Consider the following 25,126-nt stretch of genomic DNA (forward strand, 5'->3'; position numbering starts at 1 on the left):
AAAAAAAAAAAAAAAAAAAAAAAAAAGAGAGACTGGGGGTTAAAAATATGAAGGAACATACTAAATAAGGTAACAATATTGTTGAAAAAAATTAGTTAAAATTGCCTGATCGTTTTGAGACAATGTTTTGAGTATTGTCTACTTCCAATTTGGGTAAGATTCAAGTAGATTCAGATTATTCTATGTTAGAAGTTTAATTTGATATATTATACACTCAATAAATAATTGATGAATGAGAATGATTCTCAAAGTGTACCGATTGAGTTGGGAAAAATGGAGTTTCAAAAGGCTTTTGAGCAGCTTGTCTCGCATTGAAAATGGATGTGCGGTTGTACTAATATATATACAATTTAACTTTTAAAGAAATTTTAATTGTATAACATAGAAGTTGTTTTCGTGCGCAAGGTGATGCAAATCAAAATCCTAAAAACACTTGGTCAAGCCGGATGTTCATCCGAAAATTGGTAGCACAAATCTGTCGCTAGACTAGAAACCACCGAATTGCCTCACGATTTATGGACTTTACTGATTGGTCAATGATCTTCTGATTAAGACTTGTCTTGTGTTATGAAGTTGTGATCTTCTTAAATAGTAGTATCTACCGCAATGTAACCTCTTCCATTTCTGATATGCTAAAAATTAACTAGGGATGATTAAATTTTTGTTAGTTTTAGGAGTTAGTTATAATATTTAACTTCAAATTTTAAAGTGATAATTTAATCTATAATAGTTGCAAGCACATGTGTTATTACGAAATTCAATTTTTGAATGTCATTAGTCTAATTACTTACAACTCTCATATAATACATGTGGTCAGGTAGAATGTTTTATACTACAATTTTTTTTGAGCCTTTTCACTCTCATACTACTCTCAACTCCTAGAAAACTCTCTTCCAACTTCCCTAAATTTTCGTATCCCATTTGTTCGCGTTCATTTTACAACTTATTTGAATGCTCGAATATTTTGTAGTAATTGATTCTATTCCAAGAAATTGGCCCTTCAAAGCGCCTAGCAGTACTCTTGAAGGAAGTAAATCAATTTTTAAGGAAAGTGTGATTCCTATGCTTTGAATTAACCATATTACACAATTATTTTTGAGGAATTTTTATTTTGCATTTGTGAAAAATACCTACAAACATATGGTTGGACTTTTATGTACATGATGTGCACAATATAAGACAATTCAGAATTTAAATTGTGTATTTGTGAGTAAAATACGTTACGAGATAAGTTAATTATAAGGCAATATAAATATAAAATAAAGTGAAATTTTTTACTTTCTCTACAATACATATATTTTTTCTTTGATACAATGAAAAATTCCCTAAGATGCATATAGTTTTCAATAATATGTCCCAAAAAAAAAAAAGAAAAAAACAATACTGGGATTTGTTCTCACTGCATCACTTGATGGCTGCATCAATAATTATTAATATGACAAAATGGAAGATCGAAATAATGAAGGGAGGTCCAATTGCGTGAATTCATTTATGATTCGTATTTGAAAGGCCAACTTCATACTTTTATTTTATTATTTTTTGTTTTGTTTTGTTTTGTTTGTTTTGTTTTTGTTGTTGTTGTTGTTTTTTTTTGTTTTTTTTTTTGTTTTTGTTTTTTTGAGTACCCAACTTCATACTTTTTATTTTACATGAATAATGTAATTGGGGACTTCCCTCTATTTTATCGTAACTGAACTAGATTAATTTCATGTCGCTAGCCAACTACCATGTAGTATGATGGCATCCCTATTACCATTTTAAACGAGTAGTCATAGGTTTGAATCCCGGTGGTGGGACTTAGATTCTTTGGGCTGAAAATGTTTAAAAAAGTATAGAAAATGGTTTATATTTGTTTGAAAATTGACGTATTAATACACATTTTGAAATATTATTTTGAGCTGGGTGTAGTACACTACCTATTTGAGATGAGTCGAAATGAACTTCGCTTATTCATTTTGAGAAGATGAATTTCCTATATTTATACACCTAAAATGGATAATTGATTTATAAGAAATTGATTCTCAAAGTATACTCATGAAGTTGAAGAAAAGGAACTTGAAAAACCTTTACAAGAATCTTTGTCTTGGATTAGAAAAGTATGTGATTTTTTGAATTAATATAAATATATATTAAATTGATTCTCAAAGTATACTCATGAAGTTGAAGAAAAGTAACTTAAAAAATTTTTATAAGAACCTTTGTCTATAGCATTGCCTTTACTGAGACTCAAACTCACTCTCTTCCATATGAGGTGCAACCGGGTGCATTAAACCACAAGGTCATTGGCATTTCCTTTGAACTTGTTTGAATTGGTCTAAATTAACCATTTCTTTCTATATGTATTATCTTTCATTCTTTTGGATGTATAAAAAGAATGAAATTTTTAAATATTTTTACTACTTAATAGTATTTCCCCATATTTTTGAAAATTTGGGTAATAACTATTTAGTATTTACACATGCAAAAAATGTAAAAGGAAACAACAATTTAATCTCTTTAAATATATCTTTTTTATTTTTTTTGTAATTACGAAGCCCATTGGAAATGGGCTCAAGCCTAGTTTTATTTGCATGATATTGGGCCCAACAAGGGAAATATGTAGCAGATTAAACGTCCAAACTATTTTGCTACAAATTTCAGAAGTTGACTACATCGTCTTGCAATCATTATTCTATGGACTATGGTCCACACATTTATGTGAATCATAAATAAAAATTGTATTTTTAATATATCAAAAGTGCATTATTTAAAAATACATAATTTTTATATATAATCAAATTATATACATTGAGTACACAAATAATATACTTTTAGTATATTAAAAATATATATTGTATTTATGGTCCAAACAGCTATGTGGACCATGATCCACACAATAATTTGTCATGGTCTTGATTGTTTTCCACATTTGTACATAGGCTTTTCAAACTTGTAGAATATTTCAAAATTATGTACATAACTCTAGAGATGTGTAGAGATTCTTAAAATTCTCTAGAATATTAAGTAACTCATGGATTTGTATAAAATTGTAAGGTGAATTATAGAGACAAAATCCTAGTCGTAAGATTGAGTCGATCTCTACCTTTCATTGAGAAAGTGGATGAGTATAAATGTCCCTCTTGGAGACTCATTCGGTAGGGAATTCAAGTTTCAAGAGCTTGCGCATCTCGAGCTATTTGTCTCCTTATATAAAACATGATAGTAAAATAAAAGAAAATGTGTTTTTGGTTGAGTTTTGACACCTTATTTGTGAGCTAATGAACCTAAGATATTCTAGATCGGACATCTATTCTTTGGCATTAACAACATAACTAAAATACTGAATCAGTTGGATGACAAACATGATCAAAATACAAAAATAAGAAGACGAGCAAAACAATGATGCCATGAAATCAATCATTTTCGTCTGGTTTGTGTGGAGTACATTTGTTATCTCCACTAACATTTACAATAAATTAAATACAATTTATATTATATTTATGTATGACTTGGTGAGAGGGTTTAATTTTGTTGAGCATACTAGTCAAAGTATGTTAATAACATAGAGCTGGAGTTGCTTCCGTGAGGATTGATTTTTGCTTTTTGCTTTCCGAGGCTCCGTCCTTGCTTTTGTCCAAAAAAAAATAATTATATCTATGTCATATTCAAACTTAACTTAAACTTTAAAGAAAAAAAATTTTGTTACCTGAAAACATAATTTTTGTTGAAGGAAGCTGAAAACATAATTAAACTAAAAATTATATAATGATTTGTATATTTTTGAAATTAACCACTATTTTTTTTTTACCTATGAAATCTAGTTTTGTCGGACTAATTTTAAACGCACAAAATTTCGCCCCTAAAGTCAGTATATGCCTTTAGTCATGACATCAACTCATAAGTTAGACGATGAACCACTATATTAAACTCCGGGGAACTATTATTTTAATTTTGTCTTATTAAATTTATTCATTTTATTTGTTTGTGATAATTAGTTTTTCATTTAAGTTTTTGTTGTTATCGCAACCTTACGCAGAGCGCAGCCATTGCCCAACACTCCAACAGCCATTTTTTGTTTTTCCATTGCTTCCTCGGCTCCTGCCTCCACGCCCCAGCCAGCCGCTCCATCACTCCATCAGAACTCTTCATCGAAGATTTGCAGATTCGCGGCCTCCACCGCCTTTACCGACCACCGTCGTCCGGCTATTCTCCTCCGTGGCTCCGTCCGTTCACCATTAGCCTCTGGTTCGATCCAATCTTCATTATTCTCCAACTTTATTCTCTTAATTAGTTTGATAAATCTCTAATTGGCTAATTCCCTAAATTTTCAATCTTCAATTTATTTATTTATTTATTTATTTTCAGTTTTTGAAATTTTTCTGTTTTGCAATTAATCCCAATTACATATATGCTTTTGCAGATTTGTATATGCTAATTGAATACTTATTCAAAATATTTTAAAACTGGGAATTGAAGCTGCTAGTCTCTCAAGTATTGAAGATCTAGAGGTAAGGGGAATTGCTTGGTTATTTCTTTCTAATAGAAGGATGCGCTCCATCTCAACTTGTTTAAGCTTATAGTGAAACTACACACTTATTGTTTTTTTTTTTTTTAATATATTATTCTCAATAGTTTTGCCTATGCCTAACTCAATTGATTTGCAAGGCTAAGTATAATTCTGAAGACTTCTTAATGAAATTGATTACATCCATTTCAGGCATTCTGTAAAGTATCAAATTAAAGATTTTACATTGATATCTGATTCATAGAGATGGCTTTCGAATCTTGGTTTTAGTCTTCAGATGAATATTTTAACCATTTTATCTTTAAGCTACTGAATGCTCTACTATAGATGCATTGTATCCTTGAAATGGCTTGCAAAACTTGAAAAGAAAATCATATTCATCAAAGAGGTTGCAGAACCATACCTGCAGAATAAGCATGTCTTCCCCAACAGAGAGTGAAAAGTTCTTTATATTAGACTGATGTTGCTTTGTATTTTAGTTTCATATATAGCTTCTGAATCATATTCATGAACTACTAATTATATTCTATTAATTCAAAGATAAAATAGGATTACTATTTCTGTTTGGAAAAAATCACCTAGGATTAAATGATTAATGGAGTATGCAATCAAAGATATTCCGTAGTTCATCATAAACCTTGTATTGTAATTTATAATGAATTTGTATTTGAACAATCTTATTCGTATTTGATATTTTGTATTTGAAAAATTTTGTATTCATTTTACCTTTGCTTCTTTGCCCCCACTTAAAGAAAATTCTGGCTCCGTCCCTGGTTCTAATGTCTTCGCTTAACTTGACTTCGTTTTGATTTCTAATTCAGTATAAGGAATGAAATGATACTATGTTCATCATTATAGTTAGACAGTGTGTGAAAGATGAACCTCATGTCATTGTAACTGCTGGAGATCCTTAGGCAGGTTATAACAGATTAATGCTTATGGAACTGTGCAAAATAAAGCATCTAGAGAAGACGAAAACTATGCTAACACAATGTAGAATGAGAAATCAGAAGAAAGTTCTCTTTCTGAATTTTAAGCACAATTGTCTGAGTTTTTTCTTTATGAGCTTGATATAGAGGTTTACTTCTAATCATTTTTGTTGTTTGTCCTAGAAACTGCTTATAATATGGTACGGTAGCTCAGATCATTACATATACTCTTGCCATTTGATTGCACCCATAATGTTTTTGATTGATTCAAGTTTCTTGATTAAATAATCAATTGATTGGGGTGGCGATCTATAGAATGATCTGCATTTGTCTTACTGAGAGTTTGATAAGGTCACTATTTCTTATATAGGGAGTACTTTGTATAAAAATTATGATTTCACCTTTCTAAATTATGGTTGATAAAAAGCTATAGATGTATGGCTGCCCTTACGGAACTAAGGACTATGAAATAATAAGGAAAATGTGAGTGTAATTTGAACTTCTCAGTAGAACAGTTGTATTTTAGATTTTTAGGACTTAAAATAGTATCTATCACTATTTAAATTTGCACATATAAATTGTATAAATATATTTGAGCTTCAAAATATAAATACTTTATAATTGTAATTTTAAAATATCATTAATCTAGTAACGACCATGTCTTTTTACATGTATCATTTATTTAAAAACTAATTTTACCAAACACTTCTACCTACAATTGTCTAATTTAAAAGCTTTTAACTTTTAGTTCCTAGTTAAGTTTTCAGCTTTCAACTATGCTTCTGTCCTTCAATCAGTAATTTCTTTCTTTATTTCCAGTTGATTATATTTTTGCATATAAACTGCTAGTTGAAATGTCTTTATGTTCTGGTGAATATCAGTTTCTACTCTTCAATTTTGTTGTTTTGTTTTTTTCTTGTTCATTGATGCTGATTTTTCTTCCAAGCGGTATTTGTTAGTGTGTACTTTAATTTTGACGAGTGAAAAAAACAAACAAAATTTTCTTTTTTCATATTTGACATTGAATAGAAGGGAATAAAGAAATAAAGCTGTTTGGTTTAAGAAAATTAATAATGCTTTTTCATTTCTGTTCATTTCTTTGGTTAGCTGTAGTGGGTTGAAATGATTGGTGGTGCTGGTGTTCGACTCAAGGGGTGGCAGCAGGCTGCAGTTGCCCTTGGTTCAGCAGTGGGGGCGTTGTTGGACCCTCGAAGAGCTGACCTTATTGCAGCTTTGGGGGAGACTACTGGAAAACCCGCTTTTGAAAGGGTTCTGCAAAGGATGAAGAATAGTCCTGAGGGCAGGGTAAAGCTTTTGACCTTTAAATTTTGGCAATCTTTATCCTTAGTCTTCGTATACAAAGCATGTTATTATTTTCTTCTCCCAAATACTTTCTACTGATCCACTGAGCTAAGTCCGTGTGGGCGAAAACAACATTTTCTATCAATGCCCTGCATTAAAGCCTTACTCTAACATGCTAAGATTCCTTCTCAGGCAATCTTGTTGGAGCGGCCTCGCGTAATTTCTTCCAAAGTGAGTCACGCGTGGGATCTACCAGACAACACATTCGGAGCAGCATACGCCAAGTTTATGGGATCTCGGAACTTCTCTCCTGATGATCGCCCCCCTGTCCGATTCATGGAAACCGAAGAATTAGCGTACGTGGCCATGCGTGCCCGTGAGGTTCACGACTTCTGGCACACCCTCTTCGGTCTTCCTACCAACTTGATCGGAGAAACAGCGCTTAAGGTTATTGAGTTTGAACAAATGATGCTCCCCATGTGTATGATGTCCGTGGTAGGGGGTACCGCAAGGTTCAGCGAGAAACAAAGGAGATTGTTCTATCAGCATTACTTCCCTTGGGCTATGAAGGCGGGTTTAAGATGCACTGACTTGATGTGTGTGTATTACGAGCAACACTTTAGCGAGGATTTGGAGGATTTTCGCCAGAGACTGGGGATTATTCCTGCCCCTCCCCCTCCTAGACCAAACTATATGTGAATTGTTGAAAATGAGGGATTTTTGTGTTTGTTTTGTTTTCTCTTCATTTTCGCTTTGTTATCTTAGCACTGGTAAGAACTAAGAAGTTGTGCATAAAAGAACTAGAAGTGAATGGCAAGCTATAGGAATGCCACCATCACTACATCTGCACTTTCTGTTACTGTAATATTCTCATTTATCATCTTAATTAGAATTTTTTTAAGTAATAGTATATTTTTATACATTAATTTTAGGGTTTAGGGTTTAGCGACAAAGTGCAAACTTCAATTCGTCTCCAACTAGAGACAAATTGCACATCGTCTCTAATTGGAGATGAATTGCACATCGCTTATGGGTGGCGACCAAATGCAAACTTCGTCTCTAGGGGAGGGAGAGTGCGGGTTGAGTTTTTATTTTTACTTTTTAAAATATTTAATATTTAAAAATAATAAATAAAATAATTTATTAAATGTTAACTGTATGTTAATTTGGAGGAAAAGTTCATTTTGATTTAATTGTACGACTTTTGCTTGTCTAGGAAGTCAATTATATTTTTTTGAGTTGGATGTTGAATTGTATTTTTGTGTGTAGTTCAACGACTAATTTAATCTTTATTATAAATTAATTGAGTTCTACTACGTAGACTCTCAATCTACTTTCTGATGTGAAAATGGATGATAAACGCATCTGCAAGACTACAACAATGATTTTTGGGAGGGTTTTTGCAGAAGAAAAAGCTATGTTAGGGTTTTTATGATGAGCCGGGGTGGGGGGTTGAAGTGTTTTATCTTGCAAATATAAGTTTTTTGTGGCTCCCAATTTTACAGAAAATCACGCGCACTGCCGCACTACACGCATGAAAGGTTATTTATTTATTTATTTATTATTATTATTATTATTTTGTCTGAATTGTTTATTCTTTTCTTTTCTTTTCTTTTTCTCTCTCATCTCTCCCACTTGGCCCGATAAAAGTCCCAAAAAATCATGTCTGACCTATTGAAGTTGCTCTTAACTTCATCTTGTGGTGAGTTCAAAGAAAAATGTTAATATCAAAATTTTAAGTGAGAAAATATAAATTGAGACTTCAAATAGTATTTTCCTAATTAATTTTGACCAGAATGAGTGACAAAAAACCTAACTTTATGTTAAAATGCTGTCCATTGAATCCTAAACCAGAAAAGCTACATATGAAAAGAATCTGTATTATATCGGTGCGTGACTGCGTGGAGAATCATTAATTCTAGAATTGAATCCTATGCATATGATTTTTTTTTTTTTATTCAGATCAAATAATGGGAATAATTACAAGAATTTTTAATAGGTAAATCATGATCTGGAATCAACCTAGTCCAGATTAACTCTCACATAACAAATACAGCTAAATAATGGTAATAAAAATAATAGGTGAACTTATGTACTTCATACGTTTTTGTATTTATAGAATTTGGAAAATATAAAAAAAAATGTTTTTTAAAAAAAAAATGGAAAACAATTGATTTTGAACAAAAAAAATATTTTCATTTTATATTTTTAATTTATTCTTAAAAAGGGGATTTTTTTTTTCTAATAATTAAATAGCTCCAAGCATAGTCAAGTATAGAAAAATATTCTTTAGACCAAATCCTTAGTTATGTTCTCATAAATAATGGATACCTTAATCCACAATTTAAAATGTCACTTCTCTTTGTTTTTGCATCTTTGTGAGAAAAAAAAACATATAAATAAAAATATTTTCTTTTCACTTCTGCATCTGATCTTTTATTCGCTTTCTTTTTCTTCCTTTATTATTATTATTATTTTTTAATTTTGGTGCTAATTTGGCTCCAGTAATAACTTAAAAACACTGCAACCAAAACTATAATTTTTAGGTTATTAAATTTTTAAAAAAAATAGAAAATCAATGAACTTGTTGCATTAATTTACTCACCAATTGCTAAAAACTATCGAGTTTATAAAAATAAAAAATAAAAAAAGAGTTTAATAATCCCTTAATAATCTCAAGAGTAAATACAGCTTAATGTATGGAATAGGATTCATACAATGGAGGGTTGAATAGATTCTGGGAGATATCTACAAATTTGAACCTCTCGTTTGTTTCAATTGTTATCTCTTTCTACATTGGATGCCTTCATAGAAAATGACATGTGAATTGTAAAAAAATCAATTTTTTTTTCCGTTTTTACTATATTATGTTTTAGTAAGATTTTTTATCGCTTCAATTTGATTATTATTATTATTATTATTATTGTTGTTGTTGTTGTTGTTAAAGCCGTGTATTCTAATAAGAGCAATAACTATGAAAATTATGGTCCCAAAGTGCGGACCATAACAAAAAGTACATTTTAATTTATTAAAAATATATTATTCGTGTACTAAAGGTACATTATACAAAATAATTAATGTACTTTCTTTGAATACAATTTATATTTTTAATTTATTAAAAGTAAATTATTTGTGTACTGAATGTACATTATTTGATAGTATGATCTACAGAGCTATGCGGACCATAATCCACACACTAATGATTGCTACAATAAAGAATGATAATGTTAACTCCTCCACCAACATATCGGGCCGGGGTGTGAGGATCTTTGGAGCGAAAAATTTTGTCTTTTTGTGAGCACGAATGATAACATTAACATAAAGAATGTATCAATGAAAAATGATACTTTTCGTCTTAACTTTAAATTATAGAGAAATAACACTTTTCGTTTCTTAATTGTTGCAAAGTGATTTTTTAAATACATATTCCTAACAAATTTTAAAGACAACCTTATCTTGTTGACAATTAAGCTAAGGGGCGAAAAATGGTGATAATGTAATTAGGAGTTGATGAAACTATTATTTTCATATAATTTGGGGATAAAAATTATAATTTTCCTATTTATCAATGTACCATTGTCCCATATGAACATGGCAATCACAATAATGTAGATAATGAAGACTAATAATAGTTAAATAGGGATGGTACACGAATATGGGGACATCATTAATTCATGTTACGTATTAATCACAAAACAAAAAGAAAGAAATTATTTCACTCTCAAAATTTGGGGCGGACATTTCAATTTGGATCGAGCCTAACGTACTGAAATCGAATCGAAGGATTAGGTTTTGTTTATTATTAAAAACTAATTAGTTTTGTATTTTATAAACCAAATGGTTTCGATTCAGTTAAGTTAAAACCGAATCGAGGAGTCGAAATGGTTATATATATATATATATATATATATAGATACACATATTAAATAATTATATATTTTATTTATATCCAAATGCTTTTATATTTACAAATGTGCCCAAATGTATATACTAAATTTAAACACAATGGGGTAGCTCAAGTGGCAAGTGAGCTCTCTGTGTGGGGGAGAATTTCGGGATAACCCGGGTTCGGTTTGATTCCCACAAGTGACGATTCCCCCTGGGCCAGCTACCGTGCCTCTCGAAGCGAACGTGGGTGGACCTAGACCGTTAAACGGACAGAGAAAGACTGCGCGAATTTACCAAAAAAAAGTGTATATACTAAATTCTCAATTCTCTAACCCAAATTTTCACAATTGTTCTTTGTGACGTTGTTGTTGTTGGATGGCAAACGTAGGTGAAGTTATTAGTGAAAATAAATAAATAATTATGTGAACAAGAGAACTAGTTAGGGAATGTTTGAGTTCATAAATTAAATTGAAATCTGAATCGAATCAAATCCGAACTACTTCAAACTTAACGAAAATCAAATCGAACAAAAGTTTGAAATCAAATTAAAGGTGAAAATACCAATATAATTGACTAACGGAGAGACAAAAAATAATACTCTGTAATAAACTTTGTATATTAATACTAAATTAAATGGAACAATTTAACTATTGCTAGTCAACGCTTAGTGATATCGTTAACATCAAAATCTGCTTTAATTTCTACTATTGCAGATGGTAACTTCAAACATGAAATTAATATTTAAAGGGGTAAAGTTAATATACAGTATCTCTTTATTCCTGTTTTTGTATGCTTTCTCAATTTTCAAAGCAGCATGTATAAATCATGATGTCATAGTCCCACCAATGGTTCCTATGTTTATACATGTCTTCAAGTGTCTTGTCTAATAGATAAAGATTTGAAGTAGTTAAGGCATAAATTGTGACTGGCTAGGTAGGAGCTGAGCAGGGTTATTATGGTAGGGTTTTCAATGAAAAAAAAGATGAGGGTTCAAATCAATCTTTCTTAAGTAATTTTTTTTTTTTTTTTTTTTGAGGAATCTTAAGTATTAAGTCTACATTAGTGTTAACATGTCATTAGTGGAAGAATTTACATCAAATCACAATGGAGGTACCAAATATATTGGGGATAGTTGTTCAAGTAAGAACATACTCGTGCGTAAAAAGTAACGATTGATATGATTTATCTATTTTTTAAAATTAAAACTTCAGTAATATTACTAAAACTGTGGGCCGGGAGAGTAAAGAAAGAACACAGTCTGGGGGAGTAAAATTCCAAAAACGAGTACCAGATTGAGAGCATGCCACCATAGCTAAAGTGTGAGCAATCAGGTTCACTGATCTCCTAATAAAAAAAAAAAAACAAGAAAACAATTTTAGACTAGATATAATGCTCCATTTAGGTTGAGAGTTACTGAAAAAGGTTAAACATGGCAAGATTTTTAAAAAAATATTGTAAACTTAAAATTTGTATTGATTATAAAATTGACCAATTGTTTATTATAATGCTCCATTTTTTGTGAGTACTACTGACTCAAGTGCACAACGAGTCAACAGTTACCTTCACTGAGGCTTGAACCCAGTCCCATCAACCATGTGGGAGTGTTAATCAAGACACCGGATGCCACTTGACTACAAAGTTTTTGGCAACTTACCTCTATTTAATAGGTGTTACATGTAAAAGAATTTTTTTATTTTTTTTTAAAGTTACACTTAACATGTGCTTGACATTTGGGATAAAGTATGAGCAATTGCAAAGAACCAAGAAATTGCCCCAATTTCTAGTTCGTCCACTTGTCTGAACACAAGAGAGAGTAGAGAGCATAGTTTCTATTCTATGTTTAAACGTAGAATTCTGACATGCTATGTCCTAGATAAAACACCATGGTGTTAAAATGATACAGTAGAAATAGAGAGTACATGCAAGTCAACTATTATGTAGTGTAATGACACATTTTTTACCATTTCAAATGAGTGGTCACATAATCAAATATTAGTAATAGAGTTATTGGTTTTTTGAGCTGAAATAAATTGATAAAGTGTAGAATAGATACTACCTTGTAAATAATTATGTGTACTTACAAAAAAAAAAGGAATACATATAGTAGAAATCTTATATGAGTTCTATTACATGCACTTTTAATTTTTAATTACTTCCTCACTTTTATTTCATGACATGGTAAATGATGATAAGTTATTTTCATGTCCCAAGAAAAAAAAAAGAGAGAAATATCAACATCAAAATTTTGAGTGAGGAAGTACAAGGAGGGGGTATATTTTCCTTCTAATATATTCCGGATATTGTTTTATGGATCATGTTACAGTGCCCTACATTTTAGAAGGGGAGTAAGGGCACCATAGTGTTCTTCCCCTAAAAATGAGTGGTTGTTATGCTTCAATCAACTATGCCCACTCACTTTTTGTCACCACAAGCTGTCACGTATCACTTCCAAACCATGTTTACTAATAAACATAGAGTATTGTTTATTGTTACGTTCCACTTGCACAACAGTTAAGGTAGACTAGTTGGTTGCTACCTACCTTGATAGTTAATCTTATAGATCTAGATTTTGATTATATAGCTTCTTTTTTTTTTTTAATTTTTTTTTAGCTTAACATGAGTCATGCAACCATTGGCATTATTAATATTAAGTATAAGGGTGGATTGTGAAACTAATTGAACAACTCACAATTTATTTTATTCAACGAATTTAGGTAGGAATCCTGGGAGTTTAGAATTAATCTGACATAAATTGAAAAATTAATACATAAAAAATATATATAATAATTTAATCTGACATAATTATCAAATGCTTTGTGATCGAGCGATATAGCTTTGACAACTCAAATGAGAGGTCTCATGTTCCAATCTTAGTGTGGAGACATTGACTCTCTTTATGCTTCAGTAGGTTGAAAAAAAAATGTATGAATAAATACTACATTCTAACAGAGTCAATAGTACCCAACAAAGACTATAGGGCTGTATGTAGATGGAGGAGAGCAACGACTTTGGTCTTAGTGGTCTTACTTCAAGTCAATCTATCTAACATGCGCATCCAAGAATACAAACCATATACGTAAGCACACCCACGTCACTATTCCAACATTCCTAATTTCCTACAACCACACGCTACGTAACCCCCACAGACGACCAATATTTTATCGCAAAATATGCTCTCAATTTTGTGATATTGTGGTGGCTTTGGTCGTTCAGCAAACAAAAGTACTAGAATTTCTACGAAAATATCTACACCTCAATATCATATTGTGTTTTCATTTCATTATATTAAAGGAATAAAACTGTAACAATTTTGTTTGTAACGTCTTTAGTTGAGTAGCCGTGATTTACATCCTCTAAAACACTATGTCATATTAGGATGCGCGAGGTTATTGGGGTTGAGGATTCAACATTTAAGGGCGAAAATAACAAAATTAATTTACTGCAAAATATTATAGAAGTTTTATCATGATTAATACTCTGCACAACATCATCATCAACAACAACAACAATAATAATAATACATGATTTTTTTTGTTAAATATCAACTTAAGAGCATCCATATCAATTGATTTTAGATTGTTTTTTAAACAATACAAATAAATTGGGTCGATTTCTTTTTGATGTGGAGTGGGATTTTTTTGGGGATTATTTTTCTACAAGAATTTGCATTTTATTAGAAGAAAAAAATACGGTATTGCATCTCACTATGTACACACGCTCGCTGATGAGGTGACTGTCACTCTCAATCGAAGGCTTATATATATATATATATATATATATATATATATATATATATATATATATATATATATATATATATATATATATATATATTAAAAATATGCTGGTAGTTCCATGCAACAGCCAGCTTCTTGTTTTTATTTTTTAAAAGAATTTTTGATTTTATTTTATTAACATTCTTTTTTAAACTTTTAATTTAATTTTATTTAATTTTTAAATTAATATTGTTATTAAATTTATAATTATTAGTTAAATTAAATTTTGTTACTTATCAATAATAATATTATTAAATTTATAATTATCAATAATATTGTTATCAATTTATAATTATAATTACAATTATAATTTTTTGAATGATAATAGATAAATAAATAATTAAAATATAGTGGAATAAATTAATGGAGTCATAATTTTTATTTTTTAATCTAAGAAAGATTTTTGTGATTGAAGGTTAATAATGGAGCCCACAAAAAACTGAAAAAAAAAAATCAATTGATATGGATGCTCTTAGACAAAAAATTATTATATTCAAGGTCAAACTATATAACCTATACGGACAATCTCAATGTTACAGGTTCGACTTTGAACGGAAACGGTCTAATAATCTTCTAAGTTTTTGTCAATCAGCTATGAACAACTTAAGTCAATTCACTTTGTTATTACTTAATAGTGACTATGATTTTTCTTCGTCATTCAAAAAAAAAACATATTACAACATATTACCAATAAGTTATTGTGATATTGTCATATTGGGTAATAATTGTCCTGAACGATATTTATGAATTTGTTCCGGTCGCGTCCCTGAAACAGCATTTTTCTTGGCTGCTGTTGACACTAATTAGAAATCCCCCAAATTTCTACACATCTGTCACTTTATCTTCTAAGCACAATTCCTCTTCAACACTAAACCCCAAAGGATTTCAGCTTTACAATTTTAAAATCGGTGCGAGAATAATCAAGTATGGAGAGAGAGAAGAGGAAGATAGACGGCGGCGGCGGCAGTTTGGCTCCTCGGAAAAGGGCGCGTATGAAGGAGGGTTCCGCCGCCGCCGCCGCCGCCGCAGACGGCCAGATGCAGCCGCCTTCGGAGGTGGGGGACGAGGAAGTGGAGGAGTTCTTCGCGATACTGAAGAGAATACGCGCGGCGGTCAAGNTATATATATATATATATATATATATATATATATATATATATATATATATATATATATATATATATATATATATATATATTAAAAATATGCTGGTAGTTCCATGCAACAGCCAGCTTCTTGTTTTTATTTTTTAAAAGAATTTTTGATTTTATTTTATTAACATTCTTTTTTAAACTTTTAATTTAATTTTATTTAATTTTTAAATTAATATTGTTATTAAATTTATAATTATTAGTTAAATTAAATTTTGTTACTTATCAATAATAATATTATTAAATTTATAATTATCAATAATATTGTTATCAATTTATAATTATAATTACAATTATAATTTTTTGAATGATAATAGATAAATAAATAATTAAAATATAGTGGAATAAATTAATGGAGTCATAATTTTTATTTTTTAATCTAAGAAAGATTTTTGTGATTGAAGGTTAATAATGGAGCCCACAAAAAACTGAAAAAAAAAAATCAATTGATATGGATGCTCTTAGACAAAAAATTATTATATTCAAGGTCAAACTATATAACCTATACGGACAATCTCAATGTTACAGGTTCGACTTTGAACGGAAACGGTCTAATAATCTTCTAAGTTTTTGTCAATCAGCTATGAACAACTTAAGTCAATTCACTTTGTTATTACTTAATAGTGACTATGATTTTTCTTCGTCATTCAAAAAAAAAACATATTACAACATATTACCAATAAGTTATTGTGATATTGTCATATTGGGTAATAATTGTCCTGAACGATATTTATGAATTTGTTCCGGTCGCGTCCCTGAAACAGCATTTTTCTTGGCTGCTGTTGACACTAATTAGAAATCCCCCAAATTTCTACACATCTGTCACTTTATCTTCTAAGCACAATTCCTCTTCAACACTAAACCCCAAAGGATTTCAGCTTTACAATTTTAAAATCGGTGCGAGAATAATCAAGTATGGAGAGAGAGAAGAGGAAGATAGACGGCGGCGGCGGCAGTTTGGCTCCTCGGAAAAGGGCGCGTATGAAGGAGGGTTCCGCCGCCGCCGCCGCCGCCGCAGACGGCCAGATGCAGCCGCCTTCGGAGGTGGGGGACGAGGAAGTGGAGGAGTTCTTCGCGATACTGAAGAGAATACGCGCGGCGGTCAAGTACTTGGGTAAGGGCGACGGCGAGAGCGGCAGCGGCCGGAAAATGACGACAGAAGTAATCGAGCGGGAGTGTTCGGCGGAGGCTAACGGCGGCGACGCGGCGGCAGAGAAAAAAGAGACGGCGATCAAGAAATTGGTAGTTATCGATCTGAATATGGTTCCAAATCCAGATGATAATTCTGGTTGACTATTTAAATTTCTGTTTTTTTTTTCTCTGTTTATTTCTTCTTCTTTTTTGTTTTTTGTTTTTTGTTTTTTTTTTTTGTTTTTTTTGTTTATATATTAAAAAAAAAAACCCATATATTGTAGTTCTTGAATATTGAGAGTAAAACTTGTCTAATTAATGTGCAAAAACATCTATAATACATGCCGTTGTAGTTTTATAATTAAAAACAAACATAAATTTGTTTTATTTATTTGATATATATAAAAGATGAAAGCAATAGTTCGGAGAAGGTCTTATTATGCTTGAAGTATAAAAAAAATATGTATTTATATGGATACAGCGAGTTAGAAATTGTAAATGATAATAATAGAGCGAGGGAAAAGGAATTATAGTGTATTTAGAATACAAAGTTCTAATACACTCCGACAAGTTTAAGGTTCTCTAGAGAGAACATTGAGCTTGTCTCTTAGATCATTTAATATTATTGTAGTTAGTGGTTTGGTGAAGATGTCTACTAGTTCTTTAGTAGTCAATGTGGAAATCATCACACGGTACTCAGGGCAGAGTCCAATTAAAATCTTGATTTTTTCAAGATACTCACTCATAGTGGAATCCCATTGGCGCAAAGACTGCAACTGATTATGGAGACTCAGATATCGTGCTCGAGAAGAAGACCCAAAGGTAACTTCAATAGTCTTCATAGGGCCTAGGACATGGTATGTCCCACTACAACACACAAAACTTCATAGAACAGAGACAAGATGAACATTATGGACAAAATAAAAGAATCACAATGGACCAAATTTTAATTTAAACAAGAGCCGCCAACTAATGCTCAAGAAGCATTGAATCGTGCACATTCTTCTCTTCGAAGATGTATTGAGAGGTCGTTTGAAGTATTTAAGAAGAGATGGAAGATAATTACTAAAATGCCACTCCGACCACCCATCCACTCAAACGTTTTGAAATCTCAAATTTTATTGGTTATTTTCGTCCATCAAAACCAAAGAAACTAAGGAATGAGGAAAAAGTCTACTAATGAGATTACCAAATGGCCTAGCATACTTATACAGATGAAGATAACCTTAAAAATTTGAGATTATGAATGTTTGAGTCCGATGAGTGACTGGAGTCAGTGGAGTAGTGATCAAATTTAACATTAAAACGATAGTAATAAAAAGACATTTTTCAGTCGTGGACCAAAACTAATACGTAGTACTAAGCTAATAGTCATGAAACTAAAATTGATATTTAGCCAATAAAAAATTAATTACTACGTAAAAAATTTATCATATGAGATAAAATTAGAAGATGAAAACAACATCATTCAATATAAAATTAATTGAGGTATAAAGTAATTGAATTAATTAGAAATGCACTCATGCAATGTGTGGAAAATTGGTAACACAATGATAAATTTGGTGTCTTTTCGTTGCCCAAATTTAATTTGCCAAATTCCAAACATGGCCTCTCCTCCATAGCTTTTTTGCAAGTGGAAGTTGGAGAAAAATGACAAAAAGAAGGTTTAAAAAGAAAACGCGTGGAGAGATTCTTACTGTATTGTCAACTTTTTGTCAACGATGGCTAATGTTCTTCCTACAATATTCCACATTCCTCTTATGTTACTACCTATATTTTCATTTTATTTGTCTTATTTCTAATTTTATCTATTTCTTACATATTTATGTTAATAATTATCCCTATAAAATGGAAAAAATGGAAATATATAGTTTGAATCAAAGGTTTAGCTTCGAATTTTGAGAGTATAGTTATTTTACAACCTATGAGGGAGTGTTTTGTCATTTTTAAAATTTTACTCGACATGAACATGATTAATCTTGGCGTGTAAATTTTTAACGTATCTGATTGAGAAAACTTGTGATTCGACCAAAAAAAAAATGTTTGAACCTTTTCAATAAACCTTTTCTTGTTTTTCTTCTAACTTTTTATCTTTTAATGACACTATTTACAAATTTTCAAACATAGTAATTGATGTTTTTGAAAATTTAAAATACACGTACAGTCCATGAAACAAATCAATTAGACTTGTCTTTTCATACTCAAACGCAAGGAAATTAACATTTACAATTGGAAAAGAGATTTTATATATATAGAATTTGGCTTCATTATACTAATACAATTTAGAGTTAAAAGTAAGTAAATGTTGTCCTGAAAGTATTTGTCGAGTGAATGGAGTATGATTCTAATATCTCAATATCACGAGTTTTATTCTCGCAAACGCTCTTTGTTAATAATAATAATGGAAATCAATAATAATAATAATAATAATAATAATAATAGAAATAATAATAACATTATTATTATTATTATTTTTGAGTAAATATTATTATTATTATTGTTGTTGTTGTTATTGTTACCATCATCATGACAAAGCTAAGCATCTGGCCTGGGTAAACAATCTTGATTCTTGAATAGGTATTATGCAAGACTGTTTCATGTGAGTCATGCAATACTATTTAAGTATTTAATTAAAATGCAATATGTTTCTCTAGATCAATAAAAAGTACAAGATTTTAATTAAAACGTATTACATATTTTAACGACCTTCTACTAATAAAATAGGAGCACGTCAAGGCCAAGTCATGCTCATGCTATCATCCACTAATATTTGTTGAAGGGAAAGAGATAGACCTTCTCACACACATAATTCACGAGCACGTTGGCGCCTAGCAGAAAGTCTTAGCTTGAAAATAATTAAACAGTGTTGTTTTTTTTTTTTCTACAATTATAGAAATACATGACCCACCCAAATAATTCATTGTCTTCTCATTACTTGTTTTATTATTAGAAAAAGGAAGAATTACAATTTTAGTCCATTAATTATACCTATATTATCATATCAAACAATTTTATACAAGACTTATTAAATAGCCTTCTACTCATAAAACAAGAGAACATCAAGGCCATGTCATGCCCATGGCTCCATGCTATCATAGTATCATCCACTAAAGTTTGTCGAAGGGGAAGAGATAGATCTTCTCACACCTATAATTCATGAATATCATGGCACCTAGCAAAAAGTCTTAGCTATAAAATAATTTCATCATTTTATTTTTATTTTTTTAATTTTTTTTTTTACAATAGAAATACATGACTCACCCGAACAACTGATCGTCTCCTCATTACTTGTTACATAGTATATATTATTAGAAAACATATAAATAATGTTTAGGTTGGTTTTGAATTAATGTTTGATCGATCGTAATTTATAGTTAGTGATAATGCATGCACTAAAAAGTGATTATATAACCATGATTTGATATAAAATTAATTTTTTTTTAACGTATATGCTTTATAATCTTTAATCCAACAATGAAATGAAGATTTTATTTATAATTCATTAAAAATTAATTCAATTAAATTGAGATATTATTGCAACCAAATCGACAACCAATTTAATATTTTTCATTAAGATTTGTTCCACAAGGTACTTAAATTTAAATAAGATATTCAGTAGTTTAAAATTTGTAAATGAAATAATATCATAATATTTAAGCATTAAAAAGACTTTTTATAAATAGTTCGATTTAAACTTGAAGTTTTTAAAAAAATCTACGCACACATGCATATACAGAAGTTTTTTTCGGCTTATCTCAAGCAAATATTTTCTTTGAAATTTGAAATTGCTCTCATTTTTTATGAGATTAAATAATAATAATATATGCTGTATATAGCAATGAGTAATAAATAATAAGTTTGTGCATGAATTATACTAAAAAATAATGGCATTGATTTATACACAAAATATAAAAAAATGAGCTAAAATTTACTAATGAATGAATTATGCTCAAAATAATGGCAACAAAATTCAAATAAAATGAAAATATATTCTATTAAAAATAAAAAAAATAATTCAAAGTAAATATGTTGTATTTATTCTAATTAAATAGAATTAAAATGTTCTATTTGATTTAATAATTTAATATTATAGATTTTATAATTTTATTGTTTATTTGCTTCGAAGTTGAATTCAAAAAATTTAAATTTATTTGATTTGAGTTTAGAATTCGAAACATCGATTTTGAAATCTTTAATTTTGACTTGGGATATTGGTAAATATAGAATTAAAAAAATCTCACATAAAATCTCATAATGCCAATCTGATTTTCTTTCCAAGCAAAAAATATAAAAATAATTCCCCATTGGTTGAGAAGAAAAAAATAATACCATTGAGACAAAATTAACCTTCTATTTTCTAACCTAAAAAAGATACCTTTAAAATAAAATTATTGTTCTATGATATTTTTTTTGGATGTAATCATTTTAAAAACTTTAACATTTTATTATGCTTAATTAAGTTGTGTACTTTTATTCTAATTTATTACTTTATTCTCTCACTATTTCTCTCTAATGAAATTACAACTATTTATCTTCTTAATTCTCTCTTTGCAACTAAGTACCCAGTTAAAGTTTTAAGAAACAGTTGTCCATATAGACAGCTCAGTTAATCACAGACGTGAAGTTTGCAAAGAAAAATCAGAGATCAAGTCTCACCAACAACAGTGTGAGAGTAATCTCTCAGAATCTCAGATGTTCTGTTGGACCGGAGCATTAAGGGGGCTGGGTATTCAACTTTTACGGGAAGAGAGAGAGTGTGTTTTAAGAAGCAATTACAGGTAGGTAGAACAGATCAACCTAACTTGCCGCCAACTTATTGGATATGTTTGGGACGGTGCGAGATTGGGGGGTTTTTGTATGTTGTGGCCACTATACGCGTAAAGTCTGGCGGACCAAATATATATGTTGAATAATGTGCATGATAAAGACGAGACTTGTGAGAAGTGATTAGAAAAGTTGATGAGTACTAAATTAAAGAGCAGAATTATATATAGAAGCACGTTGCAGTTGGGTTGAGTGGCGAGCAACAAAAAATTATTTGGTGTAACACGACGATCGTGCATGTTACCAAAGGATTTGTCGTTGTTCCCTGCATAGGTAAAACCGCAATAACATGCATGTGCACGCAATGTATTTCAATGGTGGAGAAAGTACGTTTTACGCGGTTTAGAATGTCCCACTCTGCACCCACCCCACGTCTCGACTCGACAGAGCATATAATGAGAAGATGTAAATCATGATAATTCAGCTGAACACAAGGATTAGATCTTTGTTTATTGCACACAAAAAGTTCTCTCACTTTAGAAGGTCGCTCCCATACTGTCGCTGATGAAACTCAATCTCTGGTATTTCTTTTATAACTTTATCCATGTGATCAACTGAGCTGTCCATATAGACAACATTTTCAATTCATGATGTGAGACGTGTAATACTTTTTAACAAAAATATAACTATTTTTTTATTATTTTGATTTATTTATATGTATTTGTATATATACAAGGACAAGTTTTAAGTGAGAATACATGTCCCATACTCCCATGTAAAAAGTGTGAACTAATCTCCTCCAATTATTTGGGTTGATCAAGGGCGGGAAGTTAAGGAAAAAATATGGTCGCATTTCTATAATTACAATGATGCATTTGAGAATGCTTGATAATGCATTCTTGGCACATACGTGAATGCATTGTTATAGATCGTGAGTACTATCCGCGGATGTACTACAAAAATATCACTGCATTTTTTTCATTTTCAGCCTTAATCAACGTAAATTGACAGGCAAGCCCAAGTTAACCGTCTTCTCAAACAGGGTCACCACTTTGTACAAGCGACCAACGGCGTATGAGATAATCAGTTATATGGGCGGACGCGGATTAACTATCCGCGCGAAAAAGGTCACCACTTTAAGCAAGTGGTCATTAGAAAAACTTTACAGTAGTTTAGACGAAATATGTATGGATAAATTAACAACGCTAAACACGCATTATTTTGTGATAAACTTTAAACGAACGCAAATTTGATTTTGGTGCAGTGGAAGACTTGGTCCAAAGGTTTTAGGTTGACCCAGTCATAGGGTAAAAAGAGCAAGTAAATATGTGACAAAAGTAAATTATTTATAAAGCGAAAGTGTCCTAATCTCATAAAGATATGGGATTTGATGTCTTGTAAAATTCTAAAGAATAATAGTTATACTATGGACTCGAGTTTACCTTGTAATGTAGATCCATCACAATTTACATACTGAATGATCATAATTTAAATTATGAACATTCAGTATATAAATTGTGAACATATAGTTGCAAATATTTATTATATAAATTATAAATATTCAGTATCTAAATTATGTATTTTAGACTCAAGTTTACCTTGTAATGTGGATCCGTGTCCACAAAATAATTTCTCATAAACGAACATCCATTTTGAAGGAAAATTAATCCTCCGGTCCCCAATCGTACCCCACAATTTTTTCTTTTTCTTCAATTCATTACTTGTGATGTATGTAATAGGACATTAGGTACTTGAATTGTCACATTAATGTCAAAGTGAGAGTGACTAAATTAAAATTGTTATGGTAATAATAATAATTATTATTGTGTTATTGGAATGATTGAACCAATTGTAATCATAGCGCTTCTACTATATCTTTTCCGGTCCAATTAAAATTTTTACGAGTAAAATTGTACATTGATCACACTAATTGCTCCAACTATTTTTTTTTTAAAAAATAGTTTTTCAAATCATCACTTAACTATCAATTGCTTTGATCTCTCACAAACACATCCTAAAGTCTTGGCTTTTTTTTTTTTTTTTAATTGTGTAACACTTGTGTGANTTGGCTTTTTTTTTTTTTTTTAATTGTGTAACACTTGTGTGAGATCTCTCACGGATCTCAATCTGTGAAACGGGTCGGGTCTTTGATTAACAGATCAGATCTTTGACCTTATTAATAAAAAAATTCAACCCGTCTCACGGATTGAGACTATTAGCCGGTCTCACGGATTGAGACTGTGAGACGGTCTCACGGATTGAGACTGTGAGACGGTCTTACACAAATTTTTAAACTAATGAGTTATTTTTAATACCAATAATGTTATTCTCATGAATATTCTAAACAAAGAAAGGAATTATTCCATTATTAGGAATCCTATTCCAATTTTGATCTATTTCACAAACCAAACATTCTTAACTTTCAAAAATCAGAATCCTAAAAAACCCACTTTTTTTTTTTATTTATAGTTTATCAAAATTAATATTGGCGAAGAGAGATTTGCTTGATAATTTTGATCAGTGGGTTGATTGCGCGGCTCACGTTTTATCTTCACAGACCACAGTGGCTCTAAAGGTGGGATCCTGTGGACTTAGGATTAGTTCGACGAAGTTGAGATCACTTAAGTTTTTTGTTTTTTGTTTTTTTTTTTAAATAAGTATATTTTTTTTACCGTCCTTACATGGCATTTTTTCATGATTACCAATAATTTTAAGCAACATCATTTTTTTTGGGGGGGGGGGGGGGGGGNGGGGGGGGGGGGGGGGGGGGGGAGATACTAGGGGAAAATATCATATTCCTTTAAAAAATGAAAATTAACTATATTAAATATAATAGTATTATGCATTCCGCAAATGATTGATTTTGTACTCTGTCGATTTTACTTGTCATGTTTACTATTTATTTGTCAAATCAATTATTTCCATGTTGCTTATTAGTTAACAAGGGCAAATTTAAAATGTTTAGAGATAATCCTAGATCCTAATAACAATAATATTTATTTTACTTTTAATTTGTATTTTGTACTTTTATATTTAATATATATATATATATATATATATATATATATATATATATATATATATATATATATATATATAACATGTTAGTCGTATTTATTAAATAATAAAATAACAAAAATTTTAAGAGTAGGACTACTTTTGGCAAACAAATGAAAGTAAATGGTGTAATATGACAATTAAAATAGTATGACTAATTGTCGCAATGCCGAACAATAGTAGATGACTAAAATGAAATTTTCTCTATTAAGATATACCTTATGATTATAATAAAATCTCTTATAAGACTGTATCATGAATTTCCATCGGTAATACGAGTTGAAATTTTCATAAGTATTATTATTATGCCAAATTTTAGGTTAACATGTATAATACAAGTTTATTGTTTTTCAAAACGTAAAAACACACAAAAAGTATGTGATTCCTCAGAAAATATGAAGGTAAAAATTGCAAGATTCTCACCAGCCGACATATCTTCCTAGGTTGGCTTGTTCGAAAAGAAAATCAATCCCCCCTGGCCTAATAACTAATCATCATTATTTAATATATCAGCAATCCTATAATACAACTCTTTAAAAATAAGGTAAGAATGAAAAGAAAAAAAAAATCTCCAATAGTTCGAATTTCTTTCTTCCTGGACTTGCAGAAAGAATGTGAGGTTCC

General features: G+C 30.4%; 1 protein-coding gene across 1 annotated transcript; it reads left to right on the plus strand.

Moving 5' to 3' along the window:
- Positions 1-3,990: 3,990 nt before the first annotated feature.
- LOC116003790 (ubiquinone biosynthesis protein COQ4 homolog, mitochondrial) lies at positions 3,991-7,640 on the plus strand. The gene is made up of 4 exons (XM_031243716.1): positions 3,991-4,224; positions 4,400-4,487; positions 6,541-6,738; positions 6,928-7,640. Exons 3-4 carry the CDS (start codon positions 6,556-6,558, stop codon positions 7,432-7,434), a joined length of 690 nt encoding a protein of 229 aa, XP_031099576.1. The 5' UTR covers positions 3,991-4,224; positions 4,400-4,487; positions 6,541-6,555; the 3' UTR covers positions 7,435-7,640.
- The last annotated feature ends 17,486 nt before the right edge of the window (positions 7,641-25,126 follow it).

The sequence above is a fragment of the Ipomoea triloba genome, chromosome 14 (genome assembly GCF_003576645.1).
Source record: "Ipomoea triloba cultivar NCNSP0323 chromosome 14, ASM357664v1".
NCBI lineage: Eukaryota > Viridiplantae > Streptophyta > Magnoliopsida > Solanales > Convolvulaceae > Ipomoea > Ipomoea triloba.

Bases quoted from the DNA above. Each gene is read 5' to 3' on its own strand.
- LOC116003790 (XM_031243716.1), top strand. From the start codon at position 6,556: ATGATTGGTGGTGCTGGTGTTCGACTCAAGGGGTGGCAGCAGGCTGCA. The intron at 6,739-6,927 runs GTAAAGCTTTTG...ATTCCTTCTCAG, and splicing joins AGAATAGTCCTGAGGGCAGG to GCAATCTTGTTGGAGCGGCC.